The sequence below is a fragment of the Panthera leo genome, chromosome D1 (assembly GCF_018350215.1).
Source record: "Panthera leo isolate Ple1 chromosome D1, P.leo_Ple1_pat1.1, whole genome shotgun sequence".
Classification (NCBI taxonomy): Eukaryota; Metazoa; Chordata; class Mammalia; order Carnivora; family Felidae; genus Panthera; species Panthera leo.
Genome location: NC_056688.1, coordinates 114,851,102 through 114,876,797, shown reverse-complemented (window position 1 = coordinate 114,876,797; position 25,696 = coordinate 114,851,102). Strand labels below are relative to the sequence as shown.

Sequence of the window (25,696 nt, the reverse complement as noted above, 5' to 3'; positions counted from 1 at the left end):
GAGGGGGACGGGGTGGAGCAAAAGGTACATGGGAGCCACAGAGGGCCTGGTGGACTGGGAGGCCCCCGGAGGTGCCTCGGCCATCAAGCTCACTCAGCAGCGCCCGATGAGGCCAAGGGTCACCCCAGCCTGCGGCGCCCTGAACGGCCCAGCCTGTGCTGACCGCTGGCTGACAGAGGCCGGCCCCTCGCCTGTCCCTGGAGGCTGGAGATGCCCTCAGAAGCCCTGACGTGGAACTCTGTGGACCAGCGGCGAAGCCTGGGCCCCCAAGGGCAATTTCCAGAAGCCTTCCCCCAGCCAGGGCTAAGAACACTTCACAGGCCTAGAAACAATACCCTTTGAAGCACTGCCCCCACAACGTGCATTCCGGAGGGTTCTGTTTTAAGAAGTTGGCTGCCAGAGGGAGGCAGTGGCTCTGGGGCCCGCACGTGAAGTCTTTCCGGGCAGGCAGGTGGCCAGCGTCTTCAAGTTGGGCGGCGGGGGGGGGGGGGGGGGGGGGGGGGTGCGCTCCCAGATCCCTTCTGCTGAGGCTGACGTGCCCCCCAGTCCCCTTTCCTGCCACCTCTACGCTGAGCAAACCCAGGGAAGCAGGGGGGTGGCCAGGGCTGAGATGTGCCCCTCCCCCCACATTGTCTGCAGCACTGCGCCTCTGAAGATTGTGCCCAGTGGGGGGCGGGCAGTCTGGGGGGCATCGAGGTCAAATCCCGGCACTCACCACGGCCTCGGCTTGGGGCACGTGCCCAGATTCCTCAGCCTTTATCTCTCTGAGAGGTGCTGGCAAAGGCAGGAAGGTGAAATTCGGTGACTCCAGTACGTGCTAAACTCAGTAAAAGAAAATCCAAGCTTAGTCTGCAGAGGTCATGAGGGCAGAGGCAGCAGCTTCTGGGGAGCAGGGCCCACGACGGGCTCCCTGAGAGCAGCCGACCGGGGTCTGTGGCGAGGCCAGGTCAGGCCCGCAGGACCCGAGGGCGCCTCTGGGAGCCAGGCTCGGCTCGGGAGATAGAGCAGCATCTCCGGGACCCCCATGCTCACACCCCTTCCTATCAGGACTTTGGCCACCCCCTCAGCTCGTTCTGGAGCCAGTGTCCCCAAAGCCAAGTCTCTAGGGTGCTACAGACTTGGGAGAACTTTCTGGAAGTAGGAGCCCAGGAAGGGTCAGGGCTGGGGGAATTCTCCCCCTCCCACAGGGGTGTGAACATGCACAGTTCGCAGAACCGGCAGAGGGGAAGCGTGCCATCATGCCAGCGCCCGGGGGCTGTGCCGGCTGCACACACAGGGCGTGTCTCCGGCTGGGGTGGGCCTTCACCTCCCCCCCACCCCCGGAACAATGGAGCTCCCGAGCCTCACGAGTGCAGAGAAAACAGGGCGACGCCAGGCCAAGGGCTCGGGGGCCACGAGGGCACTTCTGGAAACCCGCAGAAGTTTCCAGAACATGGGCAACTTCCTCAGGCACCACCCTTGGTCAGCAGAGGAGGCAGGTCTCATTTCCAGAGCCAGCCAAGTGCTCCAGGCGCCGACCCCTCTCTGGCCCCCTGTGCCCTCTGCCCCTCGGTGCAGGTGGAAAGACGCAGGGCTGGCCTGGCCTCTGGGTGGTCGGGGTTCTCAGGGTATAAGCTCATGCTAGAGAGAAGGAAGGCCGTGTGGCGGCGGCCATCAGGCAGCGAGTCTGGGCCGTATCACCTCAGAGACTGGGCCTGCGGCTCCCAGCAGGCAGGTAGCCAACGGCCGCCGGGGACAGTGCCACCACCCACTCGCTGCTCCACACACTTGGGAGTTGTGGCCTCCGGACTGCGCGTCAGGAAACACAAAGCTGAGGCCCCCCCACCTCCGGGGCATCTGGGAAGTTGGAGCTGGGGTCACCCGTCCGGTGGGGCAGAGACGTCCGCTTTATTGACAGACACGTTATGTACACGCGTGTTACGGCACACGACACACCCGTGGGGAAGACCAGGGGATAAAAAGAGCACCGAGAGAAGGCGCCAAGGGCCCGGGGCCGGCGTCCAGCCGCTGCCCCGACCTCCCTCAGGGCTTCTGGGCAGCAGGGGCTCATTTCCAAGGGCGCAGGTCACTTAGAGTCTGTTAACAACTTGACCAGCAAGCGTTTTCACCTCCTCAGCATCCTCCGGAGTCCCCGACCTGCGGCAGCCCGGCGGCACCGTGGAGAGGGAACCCAGGGACCCTTACACGGTGACTTTCTCCATCACGCTGTCAGTGACGTGGACTTCGTCCGCCTGGACGGTGACAGCCGCCGACTGGCCACACACGTGCTGGTGGTCCTTCCAGTCCTGAAAGGAAGGGCACGCCCCACGTGACCTGAGTGTGACCTGGGGAGCAGGGCCCGAAGCCCACCCCCTTGTGGCAGGCGCCGGCTCAGATGGCAAACAACCGGGGTGAGCCCCGAGGACACCGACACCGTGAGGCCCACCTGCACTCTGATCCCTCTGTCGCCTGAGATACAGAGAAAAGAAAGTCACGCCTGCAAGGAAGTATTTGTAGCCGGTGCCGTCGTCGCCCACGGTGTTACTTACACCGGCAAAAATGAGAGAACAAAGCTGGGGCCGGCCTCATGTCCACAGAAGGGTTCAGTGGCTGTGGCCACGAGAAGACTGGGGACAGGGCAGGTGTGCCGAGCAAGATACCACGTCCTCGTGAGGGGAAGCCCACCAAGTCCCCGGTCAGGGCAGATGCTGTCGGGCTGTTGGCAGGGGGAGAGGGGGCTGAGCTCAGGCAAGGCTGGAGCCCGTCTGCAGGCAGTGAGAAGCCACCTCTCAGCCCAGACTGGGGCTCTGGACGAGGACCGGGGGGCTGGACAAATGAGGGCCGTGTTAGTCGAAACAGATGTAACCCTCGACCGGAGGTGAGCCTAGGGCTTGGTCAAGAGATGACGTGATGGGGGGGCGCCTGGGTGGCTCACGCGGTTAAGCGTCTGACTTCGGCTCAGGTCACGATCTCACATTTCGTGAGTTCGAGCCCCGTGTCGGGTTCTATGCTGACGGCTCGGAGCCTGGACCCTGCTTCGGATTCTGTGTGTGTCTCTCTTTCTCTGCCCCTCTCCCGCTCATGTCCCACCCCCTCAGAAATAAAGAAACATTAAAAAAAAAAGAAAGAAAGAAAAGAAACTACGTGATAGGAACGAACACAAACACGCTGGGCAAAAGCAAGTACAGATGGGGCGCTGTCCAGGACGGCAGGGTTCCAGCTGGTCGTCTCTGTGCTGTCCTACGTTTCCTAGGTTTTCTACAACAAGCCTGCCCTGTTCTCACAGTAAAATAATTATATCCCAAGAACAGAAGTCTCCCCGGGAATCACCCACAAACTGTGGGAACGCACAAAATGTGTACAACTGCCCGGGCCGGCCCGGGCCATGGCATCACACCACACGTGACTGTGAGCTCGAAAGGCGTCGTGGTGCAAACACGACAGTGTTTTAGGGGAAAACAGGAGGCCGGCACAAGTTCTGAGACACAACACCCACAGTGTGATCTCCATGAAAAACTTTTTTGATACACTGGACTTCACCAACGTTAGAAACTTTTGCCCTGCAAACCTGCTACTAAGAAATTAAACAGACAAGTCACAGGCTGGAAGCCCTGGCAAATCACGTATCTGATGGAGGCCCGTGTCCAGAGCGTGCACAGAACCCTCTATACTCTTACTGAAATGACCCAATTCAAACGGGGGCAAAAAGTCTGAACAGACGTTTCCCCAAAAGAGACACACGACTGCCCACTAAGTAATGCGAAGGTGCCCAAATGACTGGTCGTTACAGGAATGCCAGTTAGCACCTGGTGGACAGCTGGTGGACAGCTGCGGCCACTGGACCATGCCACGTGCTGGCGGGGGAGGGGTAGCACCCGCAGCCACTTGGGAAAGCGGTCTGGAACTTTCTCGGCAAAGCCAAACACAAACTGCCCGCACGACCCCGCGAGCCCACGCCGAGGTCCCAGCCCGGGCAGGGGAAGACACGCCCACCTAGGAAGGGGCGCGAACTCACAAACTCGGAGAGAGCGGCACTCCTGGTGATGGCCAGCGGGAACAGGAGAAAAGGGGCAAAGCCCGGGCTCGTGCCCTGGAGCGGAAGCCGCGAAAATGCGCCAACGCGAGGAGCCAGGTGCCCGAGACCACACATCACAGCACTCGCCACGTGACGTGCCCAGAGGAGGCAAACACACGAGGACAGGAAGTAGACTCGTGCTTCTCAGAGGCTGGGGAGGGGCCCACGGGGTCCTTCAGGGGTGGTGGACCGTTCCACGACCGAACTGGGATGTTGGCGCTACAAGTACTAACGATCACCAGGTCGTACCCTGAAAACGGGCCCGTGTCGTGGAGTCCGTGCACACACGGCAGACGAGATGCGGAACGGAGACCACATCTGCGAGTTAAAACCTACCAGGTCATGGCCCTTGTCACCCCGCAGCACTGACCTCCCGCCCACGTGTTCGCAGGAGGGATCGAGGGAGCCGTTCCGGACGGGACTGCTGGCCGTCACATCAGCTTTTACCGGTCACCACGAGGAGCCCAGGCCTCTGTCTTCACACCCCCCCCCCGCTGTTCATTTTGGGTCCCACATGAGAATTACGGATTTTGAGATTCATTTTGTATCAATTTACAGAAATAAAACCAAAGCACGTCTTTATCAATAAGACACATCAAAGGAGAACAAAGTTAACACAATCCAGGGAAAAAGGGAGTCTTCGTCCACAAAATTATACCTAAAGTTTAGCCTGCCTGCTTCACAAGCACACAGCCCCAGGCTGCAGTCCAGACAAAATCTCATCTGAAGCGATTCCATCGGGAAGCAAACCCACGAACCGTCCGTGTGATCGTTCCAGTTCAAGGAAGGTGCAGAAAGCGAGGCCCAAGGTTGGCCACATGGCAGCACCAGCCTGGGGCCCGCCACCGGCCCTGGCCACCCCACGTGCCCGCTCCTCCTCCGCAGCCCCGGGCACAGGCTGCTGCCCGGAGGCTCTAACAAGCCCGATGCCCCCTCCTCGGTGCTGACACCTACAGGGGAGGCGCAGACTTCCGGGCCCCAAAACTCTACCAATTGCGGGTGGAGGGACCGACGGGTTCCGGGCTACCAGCACGCGTGGGAGGCAGGTCCTGCCCCACAGACACACCTACAGGCCACCTAGCACTTGACTGCAAGATGCTCTCGCGCACTCTCCCGGGGCCGCGGGATGTGCGCACATGCCCTTCCCCCCCACGGCACTGTGGGGAGCGCTCAGCGCTCAGGCATCTGCAGACCCGCTGGAACTCGATGTGCACTCGGCCCTGACCATTGTCCCCACCCACCTCCGTCTGCCATCTGCTATTCCTGCTCCAGAAATGCTGGTGACAGAGGCTCCAGAAAGCCACCTGGCGGGGACAGTGGTGTCGGCAGGCACACAGCTACCTCTTAAGGCAGCATGGGGGCCACTCTAAGGGCTCCATTAGCCAGTATTTATCCATGAAATACACTGCCCTTCTTAACTCTGCTAAGTTTCAAATCAGCACCAAGAAGAGACAGTGACAGCCCTGCTGAGTGTGGGTGGGAGAAATTAGGGACACCTGAACCAGCCAGCACCAGTGACTCCAGAAAACAGCGGCCGACAGGGGAGACACACACACACACACACACACACACACACACACACACGGGAACAGCCGCTTGCCCAGGCCAGCAAATGCCTGACCATGAAGGCCTCGGGCCACTGCACGCGAGGTGTGTGGCTTCTTCAGGGCTTTGGTCCTGCGGACACTTGCAGGAGACTGAGGCCGGGCAGACAGGACTAATGGGCGGACTGTGCCGCGGTGGGCGAGGGAGGGAGCCGGTGCAGCTGCCTCTCCTAGCGGGTAGGCGGTGGCAGTGCAAAGGGCATGTGCATGGGGCGGCAGGGGGGCACGTGCGTGGGGACAGTGTGGCAGGGGGGCACATGCGCGGGGACTGGGAGGCAGGTGGTGCACACTTGGGGACCGGACAGCAGTGGGGGGGGGGGGCGTGTTAGGGGATGGGGCAGCAGGGGGCATGCGCATGAGATCAGGACAGCAGGGGGCACCCAGGCGGGAGCAGGCACGCACCTTGCGCTGGCAGAAGGTCGAGCAGTAGTTGACTTTGTGGCAGCCGGTGCATTCGCTCAGGGCCTCACGGCCACAGTTCACACAAGACTGCTGCAAGAAGGGACACGGGCGTCAGTGTCGTGGGGACGCCTCCCAGTCACCCCAAGAACCAGCTCCCTGTCTTCACCTAAAAGGGTCTGTGCTCACCCGGGGAGAGGAGCGGCCGCGGGGACACAGGTATGTCTCCAGAGGCTGGGAAGGCTCCTCTCTGCCAAGTAAGCAGCCAAGTCCGAACCCGGGAATGACCAGCCTCTTCCTGAGCCACCCGGACCCACGTCACCGGCTGCTGCGTGTCCACAGCCCGCACCCCAGCCACCAGCCCAGCCGGTCTCTGTGGCTTCACGGAAGTGCACACTTTGTGCCCTTTCCCTGAAATTCCGCAAGTGCAGCTTTTCCCTGAACTCACTGAGAATGGCTCACGGTAAGAGACCCGCCCGTTGCAATGCGGGCACCGGGCAGCTGTGACCACCAACCACCCCCACCCCCGCCAAAGCAGGGAGCTACGCCAGGCACAGGTTGGAGCACGGGGTCTGTGCAGGCCAGATGGCAGGGGGTCTGTGCAGGCCTGACCGCGGCGCGGGCCTGCGAGGAAGGGTCAGCGGGCCAGGGTGGGACCACACGCACGTTAAGTCGGACCCTTTACAGAAGAGTCCAGGCTCTGCGAGGATGTGCACAACCTGGTGAGCCGTGTCCGGGTTCTATTTGAACTTCAGCTTCCTTCCTTGCTGGACATTATTACATCCGGCACTCTCACGTTTTCCCACTCATAAGCCCCCCGGAGCGTGCTCGGTCGCTACCAGGAATAGGAGCGCCAGCTGGAATCCGAGGCGCTCACTTGGCACCCCTGCCTCTGCTTTACGAGACCCAATACGAGACAGTCTGTGGCCTCATACAGAAATTAGCCTGGGGAGAGGGAAGGCTTCACGCCGAGAGGAAGCGGAGCAGTGGGGGGGGGGGGGGGGGGGCGGCGCTGGAACCCCACAGACAAGAGGCTGTGGTGCACGGGGCTCACCAGGATGGTGCCTGCCAGCACCGGGCTCCTGTGCTGGGTGAGCCTTCCTCACCGCCCTCGGGCTGTACGCTGGAGGAGGAAGCAGGGGTCTGAATCCTCTCCCGGGACGTCTGGCCCTCAGGGCCAGACGGCACACACTCACCTGGGCCTCCCGTATTTGCGCTCCCAGCACCCAGCAGTGTTGATGGGGTGCAGTGACCCTGTGACCTGAATCAAAATGTCAGAACGAAGAGACCGAATGGGGCGGTTCCTCTACCACGTGTACGTGCCTTTGGTTCCTGGGCCTTCCCAGGGCACTCTGGGAAACATCGTTTTAAGTTTATTTATTTTAAGAGAGAGACAGAGAGAGAGAGCACATGAGCCAGGGAAGGGCAGAGAGAGAGAATCCTAAGCAGGCTCCGTGCTATCAGTGCAGAGCCCAATGTGGGGCTTGATCCCACAAACTGTGAGATCACGATCTGAGCCAAAATCCAGTCAGACGCTTAACCCACTGAGCTACCCAGGCGCCCCCGAGAAAATTATTTTTTTACCAAAAGTAACTTGTGGTTCGGACCAGAGTGAGACACGCCAGCATGAACCGGTGTCCGCTCAAGGTCCGGATACCGACAGACAGGTGCAGAAACCCGAGAGCTGTCTGTACACACGGGTTGTTTGTACACGTGGCTCCGACTGTCGGCCGAGAGGCCCAGGGTGACAAGGAGCACGCCAGCCCCAGAACGTGGCTCCCGGGACCATCCTCCAGGGGAGGAGCCGGGGAGAAACGGCTGGGCCCGGGCCCGGGGCAGGAGACGCCAGGAAGGAAGGAAGTGCCCACCAGCAAGTGCACTGAGGGGAGGCCGCCAGAGGGACACAGGAGCCAGAGGCGAGCTCCCGAGGGGCAGAGAAGCCCACACGTGAGCCAAGTAAGGCCTAGAGTATAACCTGGAGTGTGAAACATGTGGAAACACACCCATCCCAAGTCAGACAAACGAATAAAAGACAAATCCCCAAAGCGGAATTCCAAAAACATACCCAGACTCCCCACGCCCCCATCCAGGAGGAGGACAGCCCCACCCCCACCCCGGGGTGGACAAGCTCGGTGACTCAGTGTGCAAAGGGAAAAGACACTTTTACAGAGGACAGACCTCTGAGTCCGCGCCCTGCCTGTGACATGCCCCAAAATGCGCACGCTGAGCGTCTGGGCGTTGGGGCCTCTAGGTTCGCGTCAGGTCGTGGGGGTGGGGCCCCCATCACGGGGTTAGTGCCCTACAAAGACAGACACCAGAGAGCACTCTGGGCCCATGTGGGGTCCGAAGTCAGGAAGAGGCCCCACGGACCAGACCCTGTGACCTTGCCCCACCCTGACTCCAGCCCCTGGCCAGCTGACGACCACACCCCAGGCGTTCCACTTCCGCTGGTGCACTTGGATGCCAGGTTACACGCGCCTCTTAACTAAGCACAGAAGAGCAGTGGGGAGGCCACCGCTGGCCGGGAGGAGCCCCCGTGGCGCCCCCAGCCAGATGCCGGACACCGTGCCCTGGGTGGGGGAGACAGGACGCTGTGCCCTGGGCAGGGAAGGGCGTCTGCTCTTGGCCCAGGTTAACCTCTGGCGAGCTAAGCACACACAAACACAGACGGCTCATGACGACAACTGGAAAAACACCCTGAATGGTCTCAGCCGGCCTAGACTTGATCTTCTGTTTAAATTCCAAATAAAACGTCCACGCGGGGAAGTGCGAGGCCTCCTCCCTCTGCTGCAAACACCTGGCTTCTCCTCACTCGCGGAGATCACGAGGCCAGCGGACCCACCTCTTCCTGACTCCCATGGCCTTCCCAGGTCGCATTTTGTCCCCCTGGTCCCCCTAGCACTCAGGGGGGACACTCTGGGACGGTGCTACCAGCGTCCGCCTCTGCGGTGGCGAATGGGTCCCCACACTGCAATCAAACAGGAGGACCGCTCGCAAATAACAAACCTTTGAGGGCACAGAAACTTCTCCTGCTCTCCGCAGGGAGGGGCTCTGCAAAGGGAAATGGGCTTTCACCCCGGCTGATGCCAAACGCTCCCGCCACACCAAGTCCCAAGACAGAAATCCCCCCCCCATGGGGCTCTGCCCCGAGGGGACGCCGCACCCCCAGGCCCCGAGGGCCGCTTCCCGAGGCTGGGAGTGCTCTGGGTCTCCTCACACGCTGCTCGAGTGGGGGCCTTCCCGCCCTTCTAGCCCCTCCTGACCCTGTGAAGTCCCCGGAGAGAGGGCCCTCCACGGTGTCAGGCAGATGTGAGGGCCCCGCATTTCGAAATCCAAGGGCCTAGAGGCCAGCTGTGGCCATCAGAGAGCCACACAAGCCGGACCCGTCGTCCCCGTGTGGAGCCCGGGTCTGCCAGTGCACGTGACCTCACCAGGCTACCCAGGGAGCAGGGCTCCACCGTCAGGAGCGCAAAGCTGAGCTTTCTGCCCAGCTGGCCCTTCTGTCTGATGGGAGCCCTGCGTTCACAGGGCAGGACACGGGGGGAGAGCTGCACAGGGCACAGGCGGAGCGCGACGGTGTCCCCAGGCTCCGAAGCACACAGCCGCCCTCTGCCAGCCACCAGGGCTGGGGCACCCACCAGGTCCCTGGCTGAGAACCCACAATTCGGCGACCATCTAGGTAAGAACACAAACTGCTGTTTTCCAGTTTACGCTTCTGCATCCGATCTGAACCAGCAAGACGCAGACATTCCTTCCTTTTCATTCCTTAGATGCTCCAGGACAGCTGTGCAGAGACAGGCTTCCTCCCCAGAGGGACGCTGCCGGACAGAAGGACGGACAAGCCCACAGCTGGCGGCTTCCCGGCACACGGCCTGGGCCACAGGACATGGTGGGGGCGGTCCCCACAGCCTCCCTTCACCCCTCAGATCCCTTTTAATTCTGGGGGGAAGGTACCGGCAACACCCGTTCAGTGACTCAAACGGAACCTGCCACTGAACAGGCGACCGGCGAACAACCTTAACTTGTGCGACGACAGGGGTTTTTTTAAAGTGTTTTTTCTAAGGAAACACAAGTCACCAAATTGACAACAGACAAAAAGGGCGCCTGGGTGGCTCAGTCAGGTGACTGTCCGACTCTTGATTTCGGCTCCGGTCATGATCCTAGGGTCACGGGATCGAGCCCCGTGTCTCAGCGTGGAACCCTCTTTAAGATTCTCTATGTCCCTCTTTCTGCCCCTCCTCGCTAGTGTGTGTGCAATCACGCTCTCTCTCTCAAAAAAAGGTAAATAAATAAAAATAAAAACAAAAAAATGGGCAAATGGTCTGAGGAGACACTGCCCCAAAGCAGACACACGAGTGTCCAGCAGCCCCTGGCACGGAGCTCGGTGCCGTCGGTCAGGGAGGAAAAGCGAATCCGAGCCACGTGAGACCCCACTTCACACCGACCGGTGTGGCCAGAGTCTCGCGACCTACATGCCACGCCAAGCAGTCAACGTACACGTGTAACTGGAAGGGAGCAGACAGAGAGACCGGGCGTTAAAAATAGTTCTAGAAACAGTGACTGAATCAAACTGAATCAAAACCAAGGTTCGAGCTAATCCTGCCCTCTCATTTACGGTGTCCTGTTGCCCTGACCGGTCTGGCCTGGGGCCTTGCTGATGCGGGAGGTCTGCCCCTCGCAGGGTGAGCCCATCCCTGGAGACACTGAACCGTGTCTTCCCGAGGCGACACCCCCACGCCCTCCTCCGTGGTCTCCCACACCCCACCCTGCACCTGCCCAGGTCACCAGAGGTCAGGCCCCAAAAACCAGGCACAGCGGGCTCACCCTGCTGTGTGCGTTCCTTCCCGCAGAAGCCACTGTCCACACCCGCCCCCCATCTCCCGACCCACCCACATGCTTCCCCCCGTGGCCCAGTCTGCTGCCGCGTGGCACGCGTGCGTCCTGTGCGTCCTGTTTCCACGGAGCTGTGAGCCCTCACTTCTTCCTTGAGATAGTCATCCAGCCTCCGCGTGCCTTTGCGCACCCCGGCACCCTGACATCATCAGCAAGCCCACCAAATTTAAATACAACGACAACCACACTCAGGTGCATCACGGCCAAACTGCCAAACACCAAAGGCAGAGACAGAACAGTCCTCGACACAGCCAGAGACGCAGGGCGTATAAGAGATCGAGAATCCCGGCGGCACAACGCACGACGAGGACGGGCTAGCATCAAGGTGCTGGTGACCACCAGAAGGCGAGGTCACTCAGGATGTGCTTCCGAAAGGAAAGGTGACAGGCGGGCGTCTCCACAAAAACAAAGGACAGAAAATGCGGCACCGGAGGCGCAAGCGGGGCTGAGGAGCACGGCCAAGGCCAGCACGGGTGAGCGCACGCGGGGGTGGGACACCAGCCTGTGACATCAGCCCGCGCACGCGGGGGGTGGGACATCAGTCTCAGAGACTGAAGCTACAGATCCTGTCACGGAAACAAGACTCTGTCAGAATCCAGTGATGCCAAGAAACCTAGAATTCTCAAACACTGGAGAACCCAGCAAGCATTATCTTTGGGTAAAGAAATTAAAACCTTTTTTTCTGCTTTTCTCTTTCCTATAAAATTCATCACTGATTATGTATTAGTTTGGAACTCTAGCTTTTAAAAAAGGTTTTTTAATTTATCTCCTTCAGGAGAAGCAACATTTTTCTTCCTTGGAAGAACATTAATCACACGTTAAGTCATATAGAAAATCGAGAGCCTGCAAAGCTCTTCTTCCCTCTGATTTATAAAAAACGGGAATAAACTAACAGAAATGTTCGTATTATAGATATGACAGGGAAAAAAAACCAATCTGACTTTTGTTTACAAACCAAAGTCCACGTTTACTGTAACGGAGAAAGCTCCCGTTAAGAACACATCGCTGCTGTGCCCCCCACCCCCACCTCCCGCAGGACGCCTCCGAGTGCCCCACGCCTGCCGAGCACACGCCTCGGCTGGTGCTGCTCCGACCCTGGTGACCCCGGTGGCCTGCGCCCACCGACACCTGGGAGGCTGGCCCTAAGCAACCTCCAGGCCGCGCACAAAAAGCCGCAGGGGCTGCAGTGACGAGCTGAGAGAACGTTCCCCGGCTGTGCTCCGTGAACCCGGACGCCAGGGATCCTCCTTCGGAAGAACCTGCTGGAAGCTGGAAGTGAAACAACACGGAGGCGGCCTCCATCAGGCATGGAGGTGCAGGCGGAGGAGCTCAGACGCGGAAGCTTCCAGCTGGTAATGGGGGAGACGCACGCCTGCCAAACACCCCAGGGGACGCATCTCCAAACTCAACAGAACACAAGGCACGTTTTCACCACATGACAATAATCTGAAAGTATAAATAATGCCCGTGACAGGTGAGTGTCCAAAAACTATGGCTGGTGTGTAGAACATTTTGTCCCTTTTGAAATAAGCTGATTTTATTTATAAAAGCTCAGGGGCGCCTGGGGGGCTGAGTCGGTTAAGCTTCCGACTTCAGCTCAGGTCATGATCTGTGGTTCATGAGTTTGAGCCCCACGTCGGGCTCTGTGCTGACAGCTCAGAGCCTGGAGCCTGCTTCGGATTCTGTGTCTCCCTCTCTCTCTGCCCCTCCCCCCTTGTGCTCTCTCTCAAAAATAAATAAACTTAAAAAAAATTAAAAACAAAAGCACAAATATCTCCCCACCAACAGCATTCAGTTATCTGTGAGAAAGGCTTCGTTTGTAAACGATTCTCCAGCGGTGCTCTTCCAGGAAGGTAGGGGACGGCCACCCCCGGAGCCAGCGGAAGGCGGGGGGGGGCAGGTGGCCGCAGACCCCGGCATCTGCCTGCACCGACATCACCTCCCCCGGCATCTGCCTGCGCCAACGTCACCTCCCCCAGCATCTGCCTGCGCCAACGTTACCTCCTTGCGATCTGCGTCCGCCTGGACTCTGGCCTGGGCCGCGGCGGCTTCTCTGTAGGAGCTGGCCTGCTTGGCTTGTTCGAACAGTGTCTTCAGTTGCTGGGCCGTGTTAAGCAGGGAGTTGACCATCTCTTCCAGGTACAGCCAGTTCCGAGGCTCCGACATCTCCAGCCCGCTGACCACCGAGGGGGAGACGGCTTTGGTGGGGGTGGAGGGTGGGACAGCCAAGGCCGGCAGGGAGGTCAACACTAGAATATTCGGAATGCAAATAAAACAAGAAATTAATATGTCTCCTCCCTTCAAAGCGGTCTCTGTTAAAACTTCTAATCCAATGTTGGAAAGTGGAGGCGCCTGGGTGGCTTGGTTGGTTGAGCATCTGGCTCTCGGTTTTGGCTCAGGTCATGACTCAGGGTTCATGGGATCAAGCCCCACATCAGGTTCTGCGCTGAGAGACAACCTGCTTGGGACTCTCTTTCTCCTTCCCTCTCCCTGCTTTGCATTCTCTCTAAAATTTACAAAAAAAAAAGGAGGAAAGAAAGAAAGAAAGAAAGAAAGAGAATGAATGAACGAACTGCTTAAAAAAAAAAACTCGGAAAGTGTGGGGGCAAGGGACAGACATAAATACCACGCACCACACGGCCTCCCTGTAAACTGCCCCAGAAGATGGGGAGACATTCTTCCAGTCACAGCACCACACTTGAAAGCCCCCAGTGCCAGCACCAGAAAGCACACATGAAGGCCCAACCACGGACGTACGGGGCTGGAAGCCAGGCGCTCACGGATGACCCAGACCACAACGAAATGTGCCCCGTGTAGGGCGGCCACCCGGACAGCAAGGGGACAAGGACAGCCTGAGGCAGTGGCTCCGACCGCGACGCATCCCGTCAAGTCCTCCCTGGCATCCACGGCCACACACGGGGTCCTAATTAAGGGTCACGGAACTCAGGTGTCACAGGGGGAGGACAGCGTTACAAAGGTGGAAAGGAGGAAAGCAGGAGGGACCCTATGGTCTGGACGGGGCCAGAGTGGAACACACGTGCGCGTACGTCCCCACCTCCGTGCGCCGCGCAGCCCGCGGGCAGGGACACCCGAGTGCGGCAAGCATGCCCCTGGCTGAGCGATAACGGTCTCGCATCCAGCCTCCCGGGACAGACGCCCCGATGGGCCCGTGCAGGAGGTGGGGAGGGGGAGGCACACATGGCGAGCAAGCCCGCGAGAACGGAAGGAGGGTGGCGCGTCTATAAAACTACACGTTTCTGTCGCCGCGTCATCTAGAACGGCAGAAACGAGAAACACACAAACGCCCGCCAGCTGGTTTCGGAAGCTCCCTTTAAACGAAGCGCACTGACGGGGACGTGCCCCAGCTGTGTGATTAAGTGAAGGACCACAGCCGCCAAGCGTATGCAGTGCGAGGCCGTCCCGTGTCAGACCGGGAGCGAGGCAAACACCTGCACTTCCGCTTCCGCCCGTACCGAGCCCCGCGCCGCCCCAGGGAACACGCCAGAATTCGCAGCCTCCCTCTGCAAGGGCCTGGCGTCGTCTCAGGTCCGTGCGGACCACCCAAGTGCGTTCACAAACGCAGGCCCCGATCCGGCGCAGCGACGGGAAAGAACCCACGCGAAACCTACTTCGTCAGAAAGTCTTTCCCAAGAGCGACCCCAAGGCCAGAGTCGGCGGGTGCCGGACGTCTCTCGCACCCACCTATTTTGGGATGAGACGTTGGCAGTGCTGCTTCCGGGAAGGGTGCGATCTGGCAGCTGTCCTGATACCCTGGGTAGTGCGGCTCCGGGTGGCCGACTCTGCACGGGGGCTGCACGCCTGCCTCTTGCACTGTCGGGGACGAGAGGGACAAGACAGCCTTGGGACCCGGCTGGGGCCTGGCTGGGGCTGCACAGATTTTAAATCTCGACGAGTCTCCAGCCGCACCGTCCAAGGAGGTAGCTTCTGAGCCCCAGAAACGCGATGAATTGTTTGAATCGCTAGTATCCGGGATCTACCGGGTGACGTACAATGTTAAACGTTAACCTCCACTCTTTCCGCTTTCTGGACGCGGCTAGTGGAACATCTACAAGCACACGTGGCCTCGGGAGTCTCTGCCTCGCAGCCGGTCCACAGCAGGAGTCGGCAAACCGTGGGCATTTTCTGCCACAACTGATAGACCCGCACGCCTGCCCGGCGCCCGCCCGCGCACGCCAACCCGACGCCCCTGCTCCAGGCTGCTCCAAGCCCCAGGTTAACAGGGGTGACGCGTGTGGCCCACAGGGCAGGTGCCAAGGACAACTCACCCGTGGCTCCCGCGAAGACATCGCCCTGGGCCGGGCTCTCCGAGATGACGGCGGTGGCCTCCACGGTGGACGCCCGGTCAAAGGTCAGTGCGCCCGAGGTAGTGATCTGTCCTGAGGGGGTCACGGTGACTGGAAAAGCAGAAGTGCTTTTTACCACCGGCTTGACCACGGCGCACGCCAAAGCCTGGACCCAGCACGTGCCCCAGGCACCTCTGCAGGGGCTGGAGAAGACCAGGGACCCTGCACCTCTGACGGGAACCAGGGCCAAGGCGGCGGGCTCTCTAGGACACCCTGCTCACATCTGAACCGGCAACAGAGGCACGAGCTGCCTTGTTGGAAAACAAAACATAAAATTGGAAGTAACTGCGAGACTCCTTTGTGGCTGGAATTAAGAAAGACGTTCCCAGAGGTTGGGGCACCCGGGTGGCTCAGTCAGTTGAGCGTCTGACTTCGGCTCAGGTCGTGATCTCACGGCTCACGAGTGTGACCCCACGTCAGGCCGTGCGCTGACAGCTCGGAGCCTGGAGCCTGCTGCGGATTCTGTCTCCCTCTCTGTCCCTCCCCCACTTGCACTCTGTCTCTCTCAAGAATAAATGTTAAAAAAAAAATTAAAATAAAAAAAGATTCACAGAGGTTGAAGACGAAAGCAGACTTGCCCCCACAGCCCTTCATGCTGCCCCATCCCCTTGGCCGCAGGAACCACAGAGAGAGAGCGCCGGGGTGGGAGGGCAGGGGCGGGGGCGAGGGGTGGGGGGACCGCTCTCTGTAGATGCTTGTTCACAGCCTCGGGCACAGGCGCTGGCTGCAGACACCTGTCTCGTCCCTGCCTCGCCCCACTCTGGTTCACACACAGCCAGGGTTTCCCTCCGTCCACCTGGACCCCACTCCGAGACAACCGTGTGAGGCATCTGGACATGGGGGCTGAGCGAAGGTGTTCCTGCAGATGCCCCCTCCCAGAAGGCATGGCTCCTGGTTCGTTCCATTAGGAGACACCTGCCGGGGGGCACGCCAGGGAGTCTACGGAGATGAGGAAAACCCCCCAGGGCGGCCCCCACAGAACAAGGGAGCCCCAGGGGTTGGAGGGGCCGCGGCTCCGCCTCGTTCAAACTCACAGGCGGTGGCGGCAGTGGCGGGAAGCAGCGTGATGTTCTTGGGGGGCTCCTTCTTCACGGGGGTCGCAGGCGGCTCATTCTCCTTCTTGCGCCTTTTGTAGGGGACGAAGAGCCTGACTGGGCCGCTCTGCGGGGAGAGGCGCAGTGAGACAGGGCCAGCGCTGTCCCCGCGCCTGTCTCTGCCCACACCGGGGGGGGGGGGGGGGGGGGGGGGGGGGGGGGGAGGGGGCACAGCAGGACCACGGGCGGGAAGCTGCAGAGGCCCGACCTCTCTGCAGGCCCCAAGGTCCCTGAGGGACAGAAAAGATTCTTTCTAAAGGAATACACGAAAAGCAGCGTTTAAAAACAAGATAACGTTCGTCAACACACAGGATTCCCAGGGACTGCTAGAAGACAGAAAACAGAGAACGACCCGGCAAAGGAGAGCCTCTGCCCCACGGGACAGAACATTCCAGCAGGACTGAAGAGGCTTTGGGAACAGACGAGAGGAGTAGCAACGGCAGAAGCCAGCCCTGCACCTGCCACCTGGCTGTCCAGCCTCAGGCAGGAGGGGAGGCCAGTCTCTGGGGTCGCAGCCCTGCCCTGGCTGCGGTCCCCCGAGGCCACCCGAGCACATGGCGCCCTCCGCTCTGTGAGCATAAAGGGGGTCCTCGGAAGCCCTGGGTCGTGCCTGCTGGCCATTTTCTCCTGTGTGGCTCTCACGTCCTGTTTCTTTGCAAGTCTTACAACGTTTTCGCGAAAGATGGACGCTTTGGTGATGCGCTGTAGCGACACTGAGACGGACTCCTTCTCTCCAGGGTTCCTGCTGCTGATCAGGTCAGCAACCTGGCTGTCCCCAGGCAGCAGGGAGGGTGTCACACCCAGCAGGGGCTGTGCTGTCCCCCGGCAGACTGCTCACGGCTCCGAGGCCTGGGGGCAGATCCAACTGCATTAGGGCTCCTTCATGGGGAGTTTTCGAGGCAAATCTTTGAGGTCTGTTCTTATCCCAGACGGATTCTTCTTAGCCGCCACCTTCCCTACTTCTCCGGTTTAGCGGGTTGCTCTCACTGCCGACCAGCCGCCTCTCCAGGGCTCCAGTCCACGTGGCGAGGTTCTAGAGCTGGGGGGAGGACGCTGGTGGCACGGTCTTCCTGCCCTGCCACTCCTGGGGGTGGCCTCTGCCCTCAGAGAGGAGGCTGGTGAGGGAAGGAGCCCCCAGTCTCTTGGCCACACCTGCCCAGAATTTAGTTTCTGCGACTCAGAACCAGGGCTGGAGATGTCCCGGTAGGCGGAGGGAGCCCTAGGCCCCCAAGTTCTCCCCTGTGTTTTCTTCCCAAAATGTGGGTTTCATGTTTTGGATAAATTTGGATCTGTGACCCATTTTGAATTCATCTGCACATGAAATGCCAGGTTGGGGCCGAGAAGCATTTCTACGCCGAGTGCAGCTGTCCCCACCGCCACGCAGCCGACACCCTTGAGTGCGAGTGCACCCGCGGCCCCGCCGACCCTTCGCCCTGCCGACGCGCACGTCTCCATCACAACAGCAGTGGGAAAGGTCCTCAAGGGCTGGGACCCCTCCGACTTCGGTCTTTTCCTCCAATCGCTCTGGCTGTCCTGCTTCTTTGCCTTTCTTACCGACTATAAAACCAGCTTGTTTAAAGCTCCACAGAGCCCCGCAGGGATTCCGAGGAACCGTGTGGAGCCTGCAGACCGTGAGGGCAGCGCCCGAGCCCTTCCTGGGCCTCCAACCCCGGCCACGCCGCCTCGGCTCAGGGCTTCCCGTGTTTCTTTCCACAGCCGGGTCTAGGTGTGTCGCACACGCATCCCTCACGTGTCCTGTTTACACCCGTCTCCACGTTCTCCAGCAACTGCAAAGAGTGCTCGCAAGTTTTCTAAACTCCCTAACGGGACGATTCCCTCCTACTCTCTTCCCCCTACGAGATCTCAGGGTGCTCTCCCTGGTAGTTTCTCCAAGTGAACTTGAAAGCTACTTCATTTTCACAAAAATATCCCATTGTTCACTCCACGAGAATATTTAATCCATACACGAACTAGACGATTTGAGGATATTTCATTTTCCACCCAAGACTGTGATAGGTCTCTCCAATTACACCTCCTTTCAAATCTTCTAAAAATTAACCAGATAGCTCATCAAAGTAAAACCAGGATATCTCGTTGAACAGCTTTCTAGTTCACTTGAAAACATCTCAAAGTAGAACTTAACAGCAAGGAAGGCTGAAACCAAACTAAGACATTCAGACACTACACGTTACTCTCACGTTTTTGAAAGCTACACAGCCACAAAGGTTAAAATCAATGAAAACGTTCATTCTCTTTTTGAAACTGTTAGTTGAGAACATAGAAATGTTTCAAAAGACCTTAAAAGCCCCTCGTAATTTCAACGTAGTACTTTTAGGACATAACGTTAAAAAACACAGGATGTAAGACAGCACACACGTACTCCCCACGACCGTAAAGAACACGGTGTGCTCCGTTTTGGGGTTAAGATGGTGACACTGGAGCGAGTTCCCCGCCTGCACCACCTGCAGCATCAGAGCGACGCCAGAGACGCAGAGTTTGAGAGAGAAACGTGACAGCCCCTGGATCGGCTGCAGGGGCGCCAGAGCCGTGTGCGGGGCAGGGCGTGGGGGCATCGCAGCGGCCCTGCCCGCCCACGCGCACCCCAGCCCCACCAGGTGACCACCCCCCCCCCCGGCCGCTCACCAGGGTCATGTCGTCACAGCAGGCGGCACAGGTGCATGAGGCAGCGTGAGGGTTTAAGATCCCGTCCTGAAATTCAGAGAAGACACGGTACGTGAGAAAGTCGCCTTTCGGCAGCTCTACGGCGTGTCTGTCGCTCATAAACACAAAACCCTGTCGCTTCCAGAAACACCTCTTCCTCGCACTTCCCTGTTGTACGAGGCGGTTATCGGCGGCAGGGTCCACCGAGTCCCTTCTGGGAGGTGAAGACTCTACGAGCGTTATTTCTTGACCAACACGCAAAGCGCTACCTGCAAAGAGCAGTGAGAAGCCCGCCCCTCTCACGACGGGTAAACCGGGGTTGGGGGGGGGGGGTGGTCAGCGTCTGGGAAAGGTCACGCGCCTCCAGGGGAAGCTACGGTGTTGCCTCAGGCACTCCTGGCAAGCACCGTAGGCACCGAATGCGTGAAACACCAGGACACTAGGCGAGGTCACCTGCCAGGGACCACACGACCAGGCGGCCTCTGTCTGACCGCACATGCCGGCCACGCGCCGGGGCTGCCGTGGGGACCCCCCGCTGTAGCTGCGGGGGGACGGCGCGCACACACCTGAATGAGGCACTGAAGCGGCCTGCCCGCGTAGCGGATGCTCCTCTTCCAGTCCTTACTGCTGGCTCTTCCGGCCATGGCTTCGAACTCAGTCGGGCTGTACCAGTTCTCCCCCTGCTTGATGCATCGGCCCCGGCCGCCTGAAGTGACACGAAGGACCAGCAAGTGGCCGCACCGCCCGCCCCCAGCAGCCTCGGCTGGCTCTTCCTCAGATGGGCCGCAAACGCCACAGCCCCCCTGCTGGGCCTGCGTGACCCCCCCCCCCTCCCCCACGGCTGGCCCGCAGCAGGCAAGCCCCCGCCACGAATCCACACTCGCAGGCCCACCGCACCTCCCCGCCCCACTGTCCACGGCCACCGCAAGCTCACCCTGGTCTCACGATGACCTCCTGCCACCTGCCCCACCCTGGGAACTTTCCCTGTGGGAACTCCTCTTCCCCCGCTTTCCCCCCACCACGGGTTGCTGCGTCTTCTCACTGCGTCCCCATCACGCCCCAAACCTCTCCACGGCCCCAGCTCTAGTGCCCGGGGCTGTGAGCCACGTCCGCCCCGGCACGGTCCACACGTGTGTGGGGCCGCGAGGGGACAGGCCTGGCCCACACGTGTGCGCTGTGGGGCCGCGAGGGGACGGGCGCCTCACCTGAGCCGAGCCTGCTCTTGAACAGCGTGCCGCTGATGTTCCGGCAGCGCACGGGCAGCTCGCTGTCGTACACCGAGGGGTCCCAGTTATATTTGGTTCCGCCTCGCTCCTGGCCGGGAGCTGCAGGAGTCGGAGGGCACTGAGGGCCTTGGGCAAAGGAAGCGTTTTGAGAGTAAGAGATGCCGGACGCACCCAAGATAACCAGGCAAGTACAACCACGCCGACTGGCTTATAACGGCGGGTCATCCGGCTGCCCACAGACCACCCCGACTTAGCGGCACCAGGCAGCTCTTTCTCGGCTCGTAAAACCCCACTTTCTCTCCTTAAACAGGAACATTTATATTACGAATTCACCACAAAAATAAACAGGTCGCCCCCAGCATGAACTCCACAAGCACCCAGGGGTGCTGGCACCTGGAGTGAGGGGTGCAGCTGGCCCCTTCAGCCCCGCCGTCTCCACGATGCTCCCGTCCGTGTGCACGACAATCAGCGTGGCCTTCTCTGTGTTCAGGCTGTCCCCGATCTGCAGGGCTGTCCTGCCAGACTGGAGGAAAGAACGTTCCGTGAGTCTCCCAGACAAACAGCTGCGGGGCCTGCCACTCGGTGCGACGGGACATGGGCCTCGCTGACCGTCACCGACAAGGGCGCCAACCGTGCCTCCGTGGGCTCTTTCAAGATGCCGCTAAAAGACCTAAACACGGGCGCCCGGGTGGCTCAGTCGGTTAGGCGGCTGACTTCGGCTCAGGTCACGATCTCCCAGTTCATGGGTTCAAGCCCCACATCGGGCTCTGCGCTACAGCTCAGAGCCTGGAGCCTGCTTCAGATTGTGTCCTTCCCACCCCCTGTCTCCCAAAAATAAACATTAAAAAAATTAGAAAATTAAAAAAAGACTTAAACACAGAGCCAAGAACAAGAAAAGACACTGCCATGTCTGGGTGGCTCTGAACAAATGCTCACTTACCAAAGTTAAAAAAAACAAATGTGTCCCACACACAAGGCCCGGAAACAGAAAGAGCCCTCACGTCTACCTGAGCAGCTCCTGCAAGTTCACAGGTCTTGAGGGAGGGTTCTGAGGGACCAAGTCCACAGGCACAGCCAGGGTCTGGGGCAGGACTCTCTTCTCATGCTCATGCCCCACACACAGCTCTACTGATGGCCACCAGACGCCAGGGCCTCCCCAACCACACTGCTCACACACCTGTCCACAGTGGCCGGGTGCTATCGGGACAGCACCTACTTCCTCTGGGGCCGCCTGGCCCTGCCCTTCAAGCAGCCCTACCCCCCGCCCTCCTCCCCCATCCCTGCATGAGCCAGACGCCCTTCCCTGTCCTTGCTGGAGGAGAGACCCACCCCGCTGTCACTAGGAGCACGTTGCTCAGATCTCTGGCAAACTCAAGGCTTTGCCCAGAGAGTCCTGGGGTGGATGACACTCTAAGCAGCCTGCTCACACCCACCATTCTGGGACGTTCTAACACTTGCATGGTCAGAGCATGGAAGCAATGAAGGCAAAGTGAGAAGACGTTTCCTAAAATCTGAAAATCCATCAGGGGGGTGAGTACACCTCCTCGCGGAGCTGAGGGACCCCCACCCATGAGCACACGCATACCTGCACACGCACCCAGAGCCGGGGCTCATCACCCAGAGGGTCAGGGCCTCAGTAAGGGTGTCGCACTGCTCGTGTCTGAATCACTAAAGACACGCAACTCTCTACAGAAAAGAGGGAATGTTCTGCGTTCATTTAAGAATCACAAAGTATTTTCCTTATTATTTTTTAAATGTTCATTTTTGAGAGAGACAGAGAGAGAAACTGAGCAGGGGAGGGGCAGAGAGAGAGAGAGAAACAGAATCGGAAGCAGGCTCCAGGCTCTAAGCTGTCAGCACAGAGCCTGACACGGGGCTCAAACCCATGAACCGTGAGACCATGACCCGAGCTGAAGTTGGACACATAACCAACTGAGCCACCCAGGTGCCCCAAAGTATTTTCCTTATTAAAGCCAATGGAATACACATATATTTGAGACCCCCCCCCCCTTGTCAGTTTCGTCTCCGGACCTCCCTGTCCTCAGAGCCCGCTGCAAGGACCATGCCCAGGAGGCACGGTCCAGGCTGTGCCCTGGTTCCCTGACCCTCTGGCTCCAACCCCTTCTAGAAAAGAGGACAAGCCAGAATCTGCTTCTGGGAAGGAGAGACCCGTTGGAGGCATGAAAGTGTCAGCTGGCTATCAGCTTGTACGCATGCTGACACCCTAAGAAATAAAGCAAGTTTCTCAAGTCTGTACTCTGTTATTAAAATTAAGAGGGTGAGTCTGCTGTTTGCTGCCATTCCAATGATAGCAGCTTTGCTTGCAGGTGTGTAGAGTCCTAGGTGTGTGATTAAGACTAAAATAAAGAGAAACGGTAACTAACGGTCCTGGCAAAGCGCCAGGAGAGTCCCCCATTGTGTGGTTGTCGGGCAAGGATGGGAGATCACAGCACACTCCTCCTGGCGCCCACACAGCCCTGTGCAGGGCCTCTGGGGGAACCGGGGTCAGGGAGGTCACACTCTGGGGTCTGGGGAAAAGTGCTCACGGAGCGGCTTACCAGGACGTGTCCCGAGAGTGAGGCGGCATTTGCCACCGACGTGGTGAAGACGTTGTCTGCAGAGGCGCCCACGTTGGCCACGGTCACGGTGGTCACCTCTGCAACACAGAAGCCTGATTCAGCACGCCATCAGAGCCAAGGGCCTCCCACCAGGGCCCCAAAACAGCATTTCCCAAACAGGTATCTGCACTTCCAACCACGGGACTCCCAACATTCTTACACAAAGTGCTCACTCCACATTTCTGGACCACAGTCTAAGCCATCTGGGCCTTAGAAAAAGAAAAGAAAGAGGCAGCTCTCCAGCCCACTAGAGCCTTTTATTCACAGTGAAAACCCGCCCCCGCCACACTCCCACTGAGCTGGCAGCGGGCTCTGCCAAACTGCCCCGGGCTTCTCGTTCCCTTTAGCATAAAACCATACACCAAGGTTCCAGGAGTCCGGTGACCATCCTGTGGCCAGGCTCAGGCGGAGCTCCCTCCCTTCCTGGCACCCTCTCGAAGGTCAGCACAGGCCAGGGCTCAGGTCTCTCCTGCCTCCTCCTGGACCCCCTCTCCCATTCACTGCCCACGGAGAGGCTTTCCCGCCAGCTCCTTGGCTGGGCAGGCGGTCCCCTCTGTTACAGAGCATTCTAGAATGGCCCATGAATAGGGCAGTCTCTGACTTGGGAAATGCTCACAAGATACTGGTGGAAAGAGTCCTGCATATTCCACTAACCCAGCGCCCACCAAACTGCACTGAAAATAGCTGTTCCCCTGTCTGCTCCTCCAGCAGACCACAGCCTACGTCCCTGTCTGAACTCACGCTCAGGCCAAGCAGCTATAAGGCCCGAGAAGAGGGGGCCCCAGAGAGGAGACACATCCTGCCGAGTTACCTGCACCTGGAAGGTATCTAACCTCAGCAACTTAAAAAAGTTTTAATGCTTCCATGTATGCAAAAACACAACTATCAAATTCTGCGGATAAAAACACGCAACGCCAATACACTTCTCTGATGCCGTGACGAACTATATCATGTTTCTTTTCTGCATCCAGAAAACATACGCAAAAAGCAAAAAAAAAAAAAAAAAAAACAAAACTGAAGAAAACTGCACGGTCTGAAGTCCCAACATCAAAGCAGAGTTTAGCGATGAGAACCAAATACTCTAATAGCCACAAAGCCTTCTTTCTTCTTTTGTGAGGACCCCAGACAGACCACACACAGACCAGCAGCTCTGGGGCAGCAGGCCAAGTCCCCCCGCCTGCAGCTGCTTAGGGCTGGATAAACACCGGAGTGACAGGACCACCGGGACACAGGCTGCTGGCTCCTTAGGGGAAAGTGCCTGACAACACGTGCTGTGCCGGCAGTAACTCAAGGATGCACTTCCTGGGTCCCCACACTCAGCTAGGGAGCTCCCAGCTGGGAAGGGATACAACACTTGGGAAAGCCTCTACCTTCTTTGGGATGGCGATCTGGGAAGGCACTACTCCTAAAGGAGGCTTTGGGGCACAGTCTGAGGCTCCACGGGTCATGACACTTGAGAACGAGAATGTTCTGTGTGGCAAGAAACAAAACCATGGGCCAGTTTTCCCCTGGGAAAGGAGCTTGCCAGGAATGGTAGGGGGAAGGGAGGATCCATAAAGGAGATGGGATGTGGGGGGCCAGGGACGGACCAGGAGGGGAATCTAAGGAGTCAAAGCATGATGCCGACCTCTGCTCCCAAAGGCTGCAGGGCCTCCCAAGCTGGGTGAGCATTGCCTTGCTCCCCAGCTCTCAGGTCACCCCTGAACTGGACCTTAGGATTCCAAGTGATCAGACACACCCAACCTCAGGCTGCTCCAGGGCAAGATCCATGTCTGATCCCCACTCCCCTAATCTTCCCAGCCTCCCTTGTCACCAGCACCAGGGACAGACAGAGAAGACAAGCAGGGCAAGAGGCAGGTGCTGAGAAGGTTCTGGAAGGAGCGCAGGGTGCTCTGCAGGAAGGAACGGGGTTTGCACAAGGTAAACGGGTTCGGGAAGCATGTTCAGGGAAGTGTGCACACTGGGCAGGGTCAGGCTGGTCACATGGGGCAGGCGTGCAGGAATGGCAGGGCACACGAGGTAGGTGTGAGGCATGCGAGAGGCATGTGCTCGGAGAGAAGGGGGCAGGCTGGTCCCCAGGGCGCGTGCAGCGGGCGGTGGGCGCGGGGCTGGCGTGGGCTGCTTGTGTGCGGTGTGTGCGGGGCAGGTGCACACAGGTGCACGGGTTTGTGTCTGGGGCCGGCGCGCGTGGGTCAGGTGCGGACAGGTGCATGGGCTGCGTGGGGGGGCAGGTGCGCACAGGTGCCCGGGTCGTGTGCGCGGGCGGGCGGCACTTGCCTGCGAAGGCTGCGGCCGCGGCGGCCTCGTCGGGACCCGGCAGGGCCTCGGCACCCATGTCCATGTGCCCGGACTCGGCGGCCATCACCGCCACGGCCGTCACCCGCCGAGTCTCGCGCTCTGCCTCCGAGTCTCCGTCCTCCTCCGAGTCCTCGTCCCTGCTGAGCACCGGCTCCTCCGCCTCGCCTCCTGCCGCGGCCGCGGCCGCCGCCGCAACAGCGGCCGCGGCCGCCACCGCCGCCGCCTCGGCCAGGCCCAGCTGCTTGGCGGCCGAGTCCGAGTCCTCCATCCGGACTCCGCCGAGCCCGCCCGAAGGCGCCAGCCGGGGCCGCCCGAAGGCCGGGACGGAGCCCGAAGCGCGCAGCGCGAGGAGGGCCGCCCGAGCCGGGCCGAGCCGAGCCGGGCCGAGGCCGCCCGAAGCTGCCAGCCGAGCCGAGCCGAGCCTGCCCGAAGCCTCCCGCGCCGCCGAGCCGAGGCTGCCCGAACAGGGGCCGAACCGGCACGAA

General features: G+C 59.6%; 1 protein-coding gene across 8 annotated transcripts; it reads right to left on the bottom strand.

The window, feature by feature from the left end:
• Positions 1 to 1,868: 1,868 nt before the first annotated feature.
• Positions 1,869 to 25,609, bottom strand: DEAF1 (DEAF1 transcription factor). Of its 8 annotated transcripts, XM_042907324.1 has the most exons (14): positions 24,284 to 24,609; positions 22,854 to 22,951; positions 20,689 to 20,818; positions 20,275 to 20,421; positions 19,636 to 19,775; positions 19,052 to 19,117; positions 16,349 to 16,475; positions 15,237 to 15,365; positions 14,653 to 14,781; positions 12,952 to 13,199; positions 7,254 to 7,318; positions 6,247 to 6,307; positions 6,061 to 6,150; positions 1,869 to 2,285 (listed from the first exon to the last, which is right to left on the bottom strand). In XM_042907324.1, exons 1-14 carry the CDS (start codon positions 24,582 to 24,584, stop codon positions 2,181 to 2,183), a joined length of 1,836 nt encoding a protein of 611 aa, XP_042763258.1. In that variant the 5' UTR covers positions 24,585 to 24,609; the 3' UTR covers positions 1,869 to 2,180. The 8 variants fall into 8 exon arrangements, 7 of the variants coding, with proteins under 7 accessions (XP_042763258.1, XP_042763260.1, XP_042763259.1 ...); XR_006194162.1 differs by lacking the exon at positions 6,247 to 6,307 and having other exon boundaries at positions 2,199 to 2,285; positions 24,284 to 24,610; XM_042907326.1 differs by lacking the exons at positions 6,247 to 6,307; positions 7,254 to 7,318; positions 24,284 to 24,609 and adding an exon at positions 25,191 to 25,595.
• Positions 25,610 to 25,696: the final 87 nt, after the last annotated feature.